Source organism: Oryzias latipes, chromosome 24 (genome assembly GCF_002234675.1).
Source record: "Oryzias latipes chromosome 24, ASM223467v1".
In the NCBI taxonomy this organism is placed as follows: Eukaryota; Metazoa; Chordata; class Actinopteri; order Beloniformes; family Adrianichthyidae; genus Oryzias; species Oryzias latipes.
The window spans coordinates 4,199,814-4,213,255 of record NC_019882.2 but is presented as its reverse complement, the minus strand read 5'-3'; the positions used below and the strand labels follow the sequence as shown (position 1 = coordinate 4,213,255).

The window sequence follows — 13,442 nt, the reverse complement described above, 5'->3', positions numbered from 1 at the left end:
CATTTCATCTTAAAAAGAACATACAGTATGTACGCTTCACTAACACATTGATGCTAATTTTGTTTCATGAAACAAATAAACAATTATTCAGAAAACCATAGCAAAAAGGACTTACTAAACGTTAACTAAACACTTTAAATCACTAAATCCGTTGAATTCTTCATCCTCTGTGTTACTTTGGAATAATTCTGCCAAACCAGGCATAAGACTTAGCTGTGCTTCTTCTTCTGCTTTGCTGTCAGTTGCAAATCCTAATACACAACCTACAGTGCCCTCTAGCGGTTGTTGCTTTTTTTTGTAATTATTGCATTCCTGGTCAAGTTATGCCAAAATAAAATCGTAACTTATACCCCAAAAAATACGGTACAATTATCATGAAAAGAAAATATTTTTGACTCCAGGTTATGCGTGTGTTTATTTTTTGTGTTAAATCTGACTTTAACGTAGGAAGAAATGGGAAATTGTTCCCATCTGACACCTGCCCCCAGTGGTTTTTTGAGGAACTGGAGCTTTTTTTTTACTTCCGGTTTTTTGTCAAATTGATTTAGGTAGAAAGAGCTCAACTAAATGATAATGCTATAAAACTCATTTTGCAATAGATCCAAGAGTAAATACATTTTTTGCTTTAGATTTGTGGTGCCCCAATCCCGGCCAGTGTCCCACATGTTTTCCAACCATCCTGCCATTGAAGCACCTTATTGGCTAAACACTCCTGATCCAGGTAATCAACAGCAGGGAAAACTTGCAGGAGGCCTGGATTTTGTTACCCCTTCTTTAGATGATGTAATACTATTGTTTAATTGTTAATACTGTATATGTTCAGCATTTTCTTTATAGGTACATATTTTTTAATGTTTGCTACCTGCCTGAAACCGTCTCTATCATATTCGTAGCAGCACAATCATAATAACTGACCAAGTGTAAAACCAGCTACTAACTGTTCAAGTTAAAGGTTTCCAGTGGAGAAATCATTTGATCTTAATGAATGGTGTCTGTTAAAGTCTATTTTCAGACAAAATACAGAAACAATGTGGTGCCTAGGTCATGGTAAGAACAGAGACACAGGACAGGCTAAATGCTTTAAATTACAGCTCATTGATATGGAGAGACTCTCAGTATCAGGAATTTGCTGGACAGATATTAAATAAAACACATGCATGCATTGAGCCAAATGTGAACATGCCAAACAGGATCAAAATGTAGCAAAAAGGATCCTGAGAATAGGACGGATGGAGAAAATAGCTCAGTTCCATCTGTCAAACAAATGATTCGAACACTCAAGCATGCACATATTTACAGCAAGCATCATTTAATCTGAACTTGAGGGATATCTGTCTTTGTCCTTTAGTGACTGCTCTTTAGGGGTTGCTGCGATAGTTGCATAAAGTTTGCTTCGAGCTGAGCGAGCATGTTAAGCTTTATTAAGGCCCATGGGGGCTTTGGTGGCTCACACAGTCACAAGAATACACACACACTTATACGCACACTCTCAGGCACGAGGCTTGGGCGGCAGCTCGCAATAGCCCCAACCAACAGTGAGGAGTTTGTTGTCATAGCAACAGTAAAATGAGATGACTTTACTGTCAGCTGTAATGTTTCATGGCCCCCTTGCCGCTATGGCAACATAACAAGAAGGAGGAAGAGGAGATAGAGGGAAAGAGAGCATCAGAGGCATCTCCGCATTCCAGCGGACTCCAACCAGGAACAATGTCATGAAAATGTCCTCTTCCTCCTCAAGACGCTTGGAAACACATACCCTGCGACAAGCCTGTCAAAAACAGAGACAAACACTTTTCACAAAGAAGCACAAATGCACCTTGAAAAGCCTGTCAAATACCCTCTCCACCTCGCCCATCTCTCTGATGATCTGCTCACTATTTTCAGCTACTCCGTTATCGTCACTGAGGCAATTTGAATTCATTATGCTCAATGTCAATAGTGGTGCAACGCCGCTGTACCTCAGACAGGTACAGCTTGTTGAATGAGGGTGCATGTTGTCAGACGGGGAGAGAACTGAAACGTCAGAAGAGAAAAGAAAGATGAGATCAAAGACAATCGTCTTTTTTTTTTGTTTCTGCGCTGTGCAGACAGTCGGATGGAGCAGTGAGGTGACCGTAGGCTCACCAGCGATATGCCGAGCAACAGCTCAGCAGCTATACATCCCTTGTCTATATTTAGATCACTCCTTTCACTACAGCCTGTCAACACTGTTAAGCAGAGTTATCTGGCAGAAAAGTGAAAAAAGGGACTGACAGAGTAAGGGGGGAAAAAATGCGTTGTTTTACTGTGTTACCATGGGGACATGGCAGCCAGAGCTGTGGCGAATTGACAGTTGTCACGATGCGGCAGGTTGCCATGGGTGACAGCTGTCAGTCAATCATGCAGAGTGAGGGGACAGATCGGCCGATGATCACCTTAGATTAGAGAGTGATCGCGGCACACTGGAACCAGCCAGGACATATCTAGACTTAATCCCCATGTCCTAATGGCGTGGTGTATGCGTATATTCATTAATGTGTGTGTGTGAGAACATGTGTGGTGCCTATGTGTGTCTATCCCCAAATCTCAGAGCAAGTGGAGCAGATTACATTTGCTGTAGCTGCTACCAGGATCCCTCCCGTTGCTGTCTCCGTGTGAGGACAATCAAAGACCTGGTCATGGCTCCCCTGATTGTGAATTGATACGCCGGCTTGTTCCCCATTTATCTAATGTGTTCTGCCTTCAAGTGAGAGCATACTATTGCTTTTAAGTTACTAGGATTTAGCTCTGATTGGTGCACAGATGGATCTGCAACTTGTATTTTTATTTGTTTCATTTCTCGGCAAATTACCCCAATCCTTTATGGTCACAGATATCTTGCCATAAAACTACGTCCCATCGTCTGACACAGTTTCTAATGTTGTAAAATCCAATAGATTTTATTTTCGATGTACTTAATTATCACATTTACCCTAACAATTATGTTTTCCACTTCTGTGGAGCGGTCTTTGTAGTCCGCCAACTATTAGACCTTTAACAGTTATTATGTTATGACAGCAACCTCATGTAATGTCAATACCATGCTGCTACGCTGGTAATTAGGTGGTAGTTGTACGTGGCGAACTTTCCTCAACCGCTGAAGCACTAAATTTGCTTTACCGTTCAGAATTGGATCGAAAGTTCCAAGGAAACATGGAAATTTATATCCCCACTCCCTCAGATCTAACACCGCTTAATTGGGGATCTTCCTAGAGAGATCCTATTGGCATTCAGTGAGAAAATACTCTAAGAATTACCTTAGCAACATTTAGACTGTACATACTCTGTTTGCCAGGTTGGATACAATAAAGAAGTATTGTTTAATTTGCGATTATTTCACAGTATTGTACTCTAATGCTTCGTTTCCACTGTGTGGTATGGTCCGGTCCAGTCCGGTATTTTGACCGTTTCCATTATAAAACGCGCCCATTAAGCCGCACCAAACCTTTTGGTTCAACGTTGGTTGTATTATCATAGAAAAATGGAACGCACTGGTTGGGGTAGAGCTATTTTTTGTAAACCCGTTGATTGGCTGAAGGTTATTACGACATAAGAAAACACCCAAAAAGCGGCTGTATTTCTCTTCACCGCCTGCAATCTTCTCTCAAACAACATTGAATGGTTTGTGTATACGAAGTACCCAAAGCCAAGTGGAAAAAAATGGGCTGCTGGATGACCTCCATTGATTTTGTTGTTAACTCCACCCCGCATTCGCCATGATTGTCCAACTCTGAGTAGAAATGTTTACCTGAAATGACCAGACTGTACTATACCATACCACACACTTTAGTGGAAACAAGGCTCATGTGTACCAGAGATGCAACAATTCACATTTGCCAAGATTTGTTTGTGTATTACGATTTATGTTTTACAAACCAACAACAATAAAAAAATGTTGAAAAATATTTTGTTACATTAGTTAATATTCAAGTAACAATGATGAAAAACCTTTCATTTGGCGGTCCTAAGTCTAGTGTAATGTAAAAAAATAACTCTTTACACAAGTGTTTTGAGCCGGTCACAGTCCCTATTCACCCATGCACACACACATTTACACACTTATGGCGGCTCATTGCCTAACGTTGGCGCCAACTTATAGCCACCAAGAGCAAGGTGGGGTTCATTGTCAAGGGCACTTGTCAAGGGCACTTAACAGTCAGGGGCCACCCGCTCTACCTCTGAACCATGTTTCCTGCATACCAGTAAACAAGACAGATGCTACTATTTCCATTTCCACATGATCCATTTTAGTGGTCTAATATAAGGTTCGGTTTTAAACAGAATTGTGGCATCCCTAATGTGTATTATACTAATTATCAAACAGTTTGCTGAAACGTTTATGCGTGCATTTGACCTTTGACTTTTAACAAATGTTTAGGTTTTGTTAGAGTTTTACAAGCTAACCATGTTTCTTTTCTTTTCTTCTTCCCTACTTCCCCTTTTTTCTTCATTTTTATCCTCTTCCTCCCACTCGCTGCCTCATATCTATCTCCATCTTCAGGAGTGAGCCCTGGGCTGGATGGGACCCACCATGCCCCCCAGTAAGAAGGCTCAAAGCCCAAGTAGTGGAGCCAGTGCCTCGCAGGGCATGAGCCCTCCGTACCGACAGGGGGACGCTGCCACAGCAGCATCAGAGGCAGAGGGAGCTGACCTCTCCCTCTCTGTCTCTGCCTCCTTCTCCAAAGCTGAGGACGAGGAGCTGACCAGCCTCTCCTGGCTCCATGAAAGCACCGACCTCCTCAACAGCTTCAGCCACTCTGGGCTACGTAGCGTCTCCCCACTGCAGGATCCAGACGGCCAGCAAACCCGCTCGCCGTCCTCGTCTCCCTCCTTAGATGACCCTCTGCTCGGGGATGCACACTCACCATATGACTTGACGGGAGGGGCCAATCGAAAACCTCCGTACTCTTTCAGCTGTTTGATCTTCATGGCTATTGAGGATGCACCAAACAAGAGGCTGCCAGTGAAGGATATCTATGGCTGGATTCTGGAGCACTTCCCATACTTTGCAAACGCCCCCACAGGCTGGAAGAACTCAGTACGCCACAATTTGTCACTAAACAAATGCTTCAAAAAAGTGGATAAAGACCGCAGCCAGGTAAGGAAGAAGTCTTGAGTTCAAACTGTCTCTTACCTTTATTTGACATGAGGCCTTAAACAGGGACATGAATACGTACTAAATGACTGTCTGTCTGGGTCAACGTACACCTCTTTTCCGGAGTCCTTTTTAAAACTTTGGAGTGGATTTTCACTCTATAGTTGATCTGTTATTGTCTTTATTTAACAAACACTGACATATGTCTTCTTGTACTTTTCAAATAGTAGTCCAGACTATTTTCCAGCCTCCATGTCAGAGTGAAGCACTGAAAAATGCATTTCCAATAGTCCTGCTGCGTCCTTGATCGTTTGCTCCACTGTTTTATCTCACACTTCTCTTGATAATTAAGAGAAGGGCTTGTTTTAAACTTCTGCTCTTATCTCTCAGTATTTGGTCCTCGCCAACATCCTTGACATCTGTTCTCCAGTAATCTCGATTCAGTGTCTTGTTAGCACCTTTACTTTGGAGAGGCTTATCAGCTGCTCCCATATATGAACACCCTTCTAGTTGGCTCGGTAACTCGTCACAAAAGTTGTAAAAGATTTTTTTTTCAAAGCCTTTCCAGTGTTTTTTTAAATATGGTTATGCCGTGTTTAGCTAAAATAAAAAATGTTGTTTTCTAGGACATAGTGTCTGTGTAGCGGAAGAACTTTATCAGAAATTTGGCTCTGAGTTGTGGGCGAAACTGTTGGTGTGGAGTAACTTCCCATCATCCCTTTGTTTACACTCTCTCCAGCTAGCTTACAGCCCCTTGCACATTAGCTGTGCAACAAAAACGGCGAGCAATATCATAGCCATCCAGTCGTACAGTTTTGATCCAGATGTCTAAAAAAAACGTACGTGGATCTAGTCGTCTACGAGCGGATGCATCAGAATGGAGCACTTGTAGCGCCTATCGAACAACTACAAACTTTTTAACATTTTTTCATCTGCTCCTGATTCACGATTTGAATAAAGAAATACTCAGAAACAAAGTTTTTAATTTGCTTTTTCTTTACATATGGGTCCTCCAACATGAGAAAAATGCTACAAGAACATGTTAAAATGCATAAAACACTGTTTTCGTTACCAGCAGAAATAGTTTGGCACAGCATTCAACTGAGAATAGTTTTAAAGGTTTGGTTTTTAATGGAAAAATCTCTATCAAGAAGGTTTTATAGCTACTATAAATTACAAGTTCAGGTTTATAAATATGTTTGAAACTGACTATGACCAATGTGTATGCCAACTAATCGTGGTAAAATGTCAACTTGTCAATGGAAAATAAGTTAGTTTTTCTCTCTGTTGTATCTGGTTAGAATTTTTTTCAATGCCAGACAGTTATCAGCCGTTTACAGGCATATCCAACGTGAAGTCAAACATATTCTGTATTTTGTCTACAGCTGTACCAGTTTCGACCTTATCAATAGTTGATGATCTCTTCTTTCATAGTTCTTTTTTGCTCCGACGTTCTGTACCTCCCTGGTGGGAAGAGCATTTCGCTTCTGATTTAAGTCTTATACGGCCTTTTATACTGGCTTTCCCATCCAGATTTTGCTCAGGGTAAACGGGAATGAATCCCTCACTCAATTAGTGCCAAATTAATACTGGAGGATTTAATAACACAGATGCCAGCAGACTTTAGATTTTCCCTTGCCTGAGGGGTTGTTGGGGGTGGGGAACAAACAGTGAGGATCAATGCTAGCTCTGCATGTTAGGCTGATTGAGATTATGCAGGGTTATATGGATGCTCTCTATACACTTTCCTTGACCAAAATGGAAAGCTGAACTCTGGTGTGCGTGTGCACACACATGCGCATGTGCATGGAAGAGCGAAATAGATGGGCTCTCACGCTAGACTGTCATCTGGCCCTTGACTATAACAGGGCAGAGTCTCTCCTGTATACATATCTCCATAGTAACAAGGTTGCAGTTGACATGAAAATATGTTGTTGCTGTGGCAACGGAAAAACTGATTTGGCTTTACTGACTTAGGTGTGTGTGTCCGTGCGTGCGTCAGGATCAGATGGGCACAGAGGTGTTGAGTGGAGGAGAAACAGTGCGTGTTCCTGTTTTGTGTTGTAAGCACATTTTGTTGTGTGTATGTGGAGCAACTTGTGTAGAGGTGATTTTGGCAAGGACAGCTTGTCTTCTTGTTGCACACAGTTTCAGACTACATGCTCATTAACCCCTTAAACATGCCCCCCCCCCTTTTTTGTTTGCATGCTTGCACTCACACACTGGGCCCTTTTTAATGTGCAAACAAACAAGTGCGCCAAAAACATGCACACTCACTAACATGCATGAGTGCATTAAAAGGACTCGCACACATGCAATCGCCGTGTCGAAGTGGAAACGAGGGCACATCTCTGCAGACTCTTACTCTACCTGCCAAGAGCTGAGCTTTATCTGAAGCTGCAATTACAAAATCACTGTAATTTCACTTAGGCTCTGCCATTCAACGCCGAGACAACCTGAATGCAAATCCGAAATTCTCTCTGTTCTGACACCTGTTTATGTCTTTCAAATTGAGCATGCAATTACATGATGTAAGATGTGTTTCTTTATGCTGAGTTATATTTTACTCGCTGCTCGTAATGGAGCAGAAGACTCGCGGGAGAATGCCTAAATGGGAGGTCAAGTTGCATCCACCTGGGATCGTTAGAGGAACACAAACAGACACACAGAAATTAGATTTTCCATCAATTTTACAGAGGTAGAGATTAAAATGACGGTGGCCTATTTGTTCCAGTGGCTGTATTTCTGGGTCATATCCAGGCAGACGATAAGATGGGGGGCTATTTCAGAGTAAGCTCCCTGTGTGTTTGTTAGCTTTTGCTTGTGGGAGCTCAAAGTTGCGAGGAAGAGCGTGAGAGAGTGTGAGTCCCATGGTTGCCATGGCTCTGTTTACAAACAGGATTCTTCCCTGCATTGAATGACATGCCTTAATGACAAGTGTTGTTGCCCTCAGACTTCTGGATCAGTGCTGGAGATCAATGCAAGAACTACACAACACACACACACACACATACGCAGTCAGTGATATATCTCTCAAAGCCTCTTATGAAATCACAGCAGAGAGAACAGGCAGTTTGGTAATCTGAGACTCGCTGTGAAGTCTCTCGCTGTTGCACTTAAGTGTGTCATCACTAAGTTAACCTCACCCTGTTCAGATGAGAGCCATCCTCCATTCTTTCTACGATTTCACACTCAGTGCCTTTAAAGCTATAGCATTTCTGTTCTGAAAGGTCATCCTTACATGTTTTTCTGCTTAACAGCAACATTTTACATTGAAGAAACTTGTCTATTTTGAAAATGAAATTATAATTATGCAGTTTTATAGTAAAGGTTTTCTTATCAACCTGGGAGGATGCCTTGGATTGGTTGTTGGGTGAAAGGTCAGACAAGAAACACAATGATAATAGTGATAAAAATTACCCTTAAGAAGGTTCTTGGGTCTAATGAGTCCCAACCATTGACTGACCAATTGAACACTGTAAGAATAAAAGTTAGGTTGTTTTGTCCAAATTCCCTCACTACTCGGTGCACCATAAAGTGCGTACGCCGTTTTGTAGTGCTGTCCGAATCTACAATTCCAATATTGAGTGCCCTAGAAATTTTCCAGAAGTCTGCAAAAGTCAATGTGCATCAAGGCTTACAGGATTTGTGAATACAGAACCCAGTGCTTTGCGTTTGAACAAGTTTGGGGGTAAAAAGGTATTTTAAATGTCTTTTTTTTTTTATAAACCATCCAAGTTTTCATCATCAGAACATAGTGAATTTATAGACTTTGTAAACTGCTCGTATTTATTAGGTTTTCCTTTTTTTGATGTTTAAAAAAAAGCTTCGAAAATCCAGGGAACTAGATGGTCTTTATAGTTTTTTGGGAGTTAGGGAGTGAGGAGGGAATTCGGACATAGCAAGAGAGATGGTGTCCCTTGGCTGAGAAAAAGCCCCTTATCATGATACTTCCACCTCTGTGAACTACAGTTGGATTGAGAGGTTAATATTTAGTCACTCACCAGAGCAATGAACGTAAATCAGCTGATTCTGATGTGGAAAAAAAGTCGCTTTAGTGTAGCTTTTCTGCAAATCAGAATGAGCTGCAGAAGCACTTCACTACTGTAAAAAGAAAACTGTTGCATATCAGCGTCAGGCGGCTTTTCTTCACTTCAGAATCAGCAGGAGTTGTGTTAATTGCAGTCACAGAGTTACAATAGTCAAAAGAACGTGTGGAGCTAAAAGGAGTTAAAGGGTTAAAATACAGGGCTTCATTCATTTAGACAATTATTACAGTTTTGAAGCAGTCCATCCAGAAAGTATCGAGTCAGAAGAACCGGTCTGCAATGATAGAACTTTGTGAATCTCTGCATAGCGGAGAGGATTTTTGTTTCTCTTCCATCTTCTACATGAACCGTCCTGAACTTTAGCATCCAACACACTCATAGAGTTTTAGATGTTTATTTCCATTTTGCTCACTTCTGTGACCATTGACAATTCTGTGCTTTTTGCCAGAACACCCTAAAGAAACTGGCTACGATCTAGAATTGTCTTTGTCACCACAGAATAAACTGCTTGGAAGTGAGGCAACCAGATTGATCGGTGGCAATGATTGCTTCTCCAAGATCACTGCTGATGTCTTTCACTCTTGGCATGGTGTTAACGCCAGTGAACGACCAAAACGTTATCTTTCCCAGAGGAGCCCAGACTCACTGAGGATCACTTGATTGTCAGAACCTGGCTTCTACTTAAACACCAAACCCACAGCACCCGTACAGGTCAACCTCCCATAGAAGTGCATGTGACTAAGGCTTTAGGTCCTCTCATTGTCAGTGTGAGGTGTAGCAAGCCTCATTTTTATATATGGCTATCAGAGAAAGAAAATTGCAAATAGTGTCACTCGCATGTGATGCTTGGAAAGTTTCATTAAACAACTGATGCCCCAGTGACGAGCCTAATGGGAACCCACACGTTACATTGATGAAGTTAATTGCTGCAGAAAACGACAAATGTTTTGGGATTCGCTAACAAACTGAGCTTTCTGTCTTTGATGAAGGAAAATGGTATCACCGCTTTTCAAATCAGCTGATGTTCAGTTTTCACGCCAGATGGGGTCTTTTTGTGAGATCATCTGTACAATTGAGACATTTTCATCGTTTGGAAAAGTCTTCAGAGCAGCAGAACGGTTGGTAAATTGTTGGTTTGGTCTGTATTTATGTTTGAGCTAACGTGATTGCAATCAGCTATGCAAAGCGGTGAAAGACAACTGCCTCAATCTGAATTATGATGCAAACTTTGGGGGGAAAATTAGTTTTTTTGTTTTTTCAGAAAATATGCAACTGTTCTTATTTATTCTTTTTGATTATCCCCTCTTGCTGCTTGAAGACTCCTTCAGTTCATATGTAGCTTGAATATCTGCGTCCTCTGCTGTTTATCTGCCTCTGGCCTCAGAATGTTTCCCCTAAAAAGCTTTCAGACCAGGTTTTGATCCATGCTCTTTCAGAGCTGCAGAACATTTTAATCCTCTTGTTTATGTTTAGTAATGACAGATCTTAGAAACTGGCTTTGGCAAAGCTTTAATCTTTTGGTCCATTGTGTGGGTCATATACTTATTTGCCCTTATTTATAAATTGTAAACATAAATTTGAACTATAAAAAAAATAGTTTCAACCTCATCTGTTGTTCCCCTTTCCTTATTGAAAAACAGCAGGGGATTTAGGGAAAAGATTATTCACGACCTTTGAACTTAAGTTGTGACCTCAAAAGAACAAATTTCGTGGCTTTGAAGAGGACATCAATGTCCAGAACTCCTCAACCGGTACTAGAAGTCCCTTCATATCACATAAAAAAACTCTGTTTTAACAGGCGACCCTAACAGTTATAGTTTTCCCATTTTTAAGCTTCAATAAAAGTGTTTCTACAATTCTGAACACTTTTGGATTAGGGTTAGGGTAAGTTGTTTAATTTCCAACTTCAGTTGATGATGTCGGCCACCATCTTGTCTGCAGCCAGTGTCCCTATCATTTTGACAGTTGAATGTGTTGCCCAACACGTGTGTTGAACTCTGGTAACATTTAGTTTATCAGAGGAGTTAGGAAGACTTTCATGCCGTCCCGCAATTTATTTTCAAAGTTTTGCATTTTTTAGTACTCCAAGATGCACTCAGATGTCAAAAAGCCGCCGTGCTGAGCAAAAGGCCTGAATTAGAACAAATCCAGGACTCAGTTGTGTTGGTTTGCGCCGATGTTGAATGTTTGAATTAAACTTTACCTTCAAAATCTCGCTATTTTTCAATATTTTTCCATTTTTCCTTTTACTCATTGATAAGCAAAGGTAGTTTTGCTAATTAACCCTGTCTGTAATGTAAGAATGATGACCTGCTCTGACCAGCTTTAGCAGGTTTGGCTCTTCCATAACCCTAAACAAGATGAAGCAAAATCATTTCTAAAGCTCTCAGTCCCATAATGCATTTCTTTCAAACTTTTCACTTTAAAAATCTGTGATATATTCAATATCTGCAGTACTTCCTCTTTTTCGAAGTATCTGAAAACGGTTTTGAACCATTTTGGGTGTCTTCAGAATGAACACATTTGATTTCCCCCAATAATCCAGAACAAAACGTCAGTCTGAATACATCCAAGCAGACCCTGGTCTGAGAGCAGGAACCACTCTCAGACCCATCTTTCGAGATGGTCTTGGTTCGTTTCCAGTCGGGCTGACCTCAAGAACGCTCAGAGTGGAACAAATCAACCAAAACGGCCACAGTAGCTGGACATTAAGGGATGTACACAGAGAGCTGTGAACCAATGATGCAGTTAGAATGTAGTCAATGAGTGCAGACTCATTAAAACATGATACACATTGCTTCTCTGCTTCTCACACTGAATGTCATAAACACTTATCAGCTTAACTTCATAGCAACCACCTTGCTGCATGACTCCACCGTACCAAAAGAGAGTATTGTCATCGAAATATAAAGTTTGAATAAGTGAACTATCCCAACAAGGACTGCAAGGCTTAGGACTTCCATTATTCTTTCTCTTGTTGATTTGCCCCACCCTCGTTATTCCTGGCCAATGAGAGAAGAGATCTTTAGTCACATGGTTTTGTTTACAAGCTGAATGTAGACTAAATGCAAGGTTCAGGACTGAATCCGGACCAAATTAAGCGGACTCAGTCCAGACCAACGGATTCTTCGAGTCTGAATACACACCAAGTTAGGCCAATGCTGAAATCTGAACAAGCCGTATTTTTATGGTGGACTTTATTTGGAGATAGAAAATAAACATGTTTTTAAGTTAGTATTTGTCTGAGAATTCTGCGACACAGAAGAAAGTAGGAAAGCTCATCTGCTAAAGGAGGACATTGTTCTTTTTGTTGTTTTCATTCTGGATGTTGGCTGTAAGAACCAAACACTGTTTCCTACCCGAAGGAGGACTGTTACCACTTTGGGAAATGAGCTTTTGTGTTTTTCTTACAAAAGCTGGATTTGTACCTTTGTTTGTGTGGCCTGTGCTGAAAGGGTATAGCAGCTGGTTAGCTTAGCAGAACATAAGGACTGGAAAAGGGTAAATCCAACGCAGAACACATGGTGGATGTCAAATTTGGAGACAGGGCTTGTGTTTAAATTCAAACATTGACAGTTGAAAGTGTAAACTTTTCCCTCAAGCCTGACTTAAAAGTTTAAAAGTGAAGCTTTTTGGTAAATCTCTGCAGGTCAAAAAGATAGTTAAACATTTGTAGGATGTTCTTGCAAAGTACGAGTCATATTTTAAAATGGATTTGGGTGAATGTTTGAAAAAAAAAAAAGCTTGTTTATTGCTTTTATTAGTGTGACTAATGAGACTTTACTCTAATAACAACAGAAATACTGTAGTCGTAATACTGAAATACTGTAATCTTTAACTTCTTGTTCGTTCAATAGTTTACCTTAAATTAAAAAAAGCATTTTTATAGCATGTTAAGTGAGTTAAGTGACAGATGAAAGTGCTCGCATTGGGATAATGGTGCAGTCAGGTATGCAGTAGTGTGGTGTTACCAGCGGGGTCGGTGGCAGCAGGACCTCTGTTATATCTCCTGTTTCCAACACAGACCAGCCCCCACAGCTTATATAACACAGGAAACAGATGTTAGCAACTCACAATCATCACTCGTGCGCTCTACGGCTCTCTGCCCTTAACCATCCCTTGTTTGTGTCCTTTTGCTCTCAGAAAGGGTTTAACTTCACTTTGCGTACGTTCTTGTCCTGTTGTTTTTGTTTATTCACACTCAAAATGAAAGGAAATGTGTTTTTGCAATCTTCATCTAAAACTACGGTAACATGTTCACATGAAGGTGATTAAAAGTC

General features: G+C 40.9%; 1 protein-coding gene across 2 annotated transcripts in view; it reads left to right on the top strand.

Moving 5' to 3' along the window:
* The window catches only part of foxn3 (forkhead box N3), a 75,900-nt gene that overhangs the window by 38,076 nt on the left and 24,382 nt on the right, over nt 1-13,442 (top strand). For both annotated transcript variants that reach the window (XM_020714699.2, XM_011491485.3), the window contains exon 2: nt 4,520-5,116. In XM_020714699.2, the coding sequence (XP_020570358.1) occupies nt 4,538-5,116 (579 nt within the window). In that variant the 5' untranslated portion in view covers nt 4,520-4,537. The remainder of the gene's footprint in view (nt 1-4,519; nt 5,117-13,442) is intronic.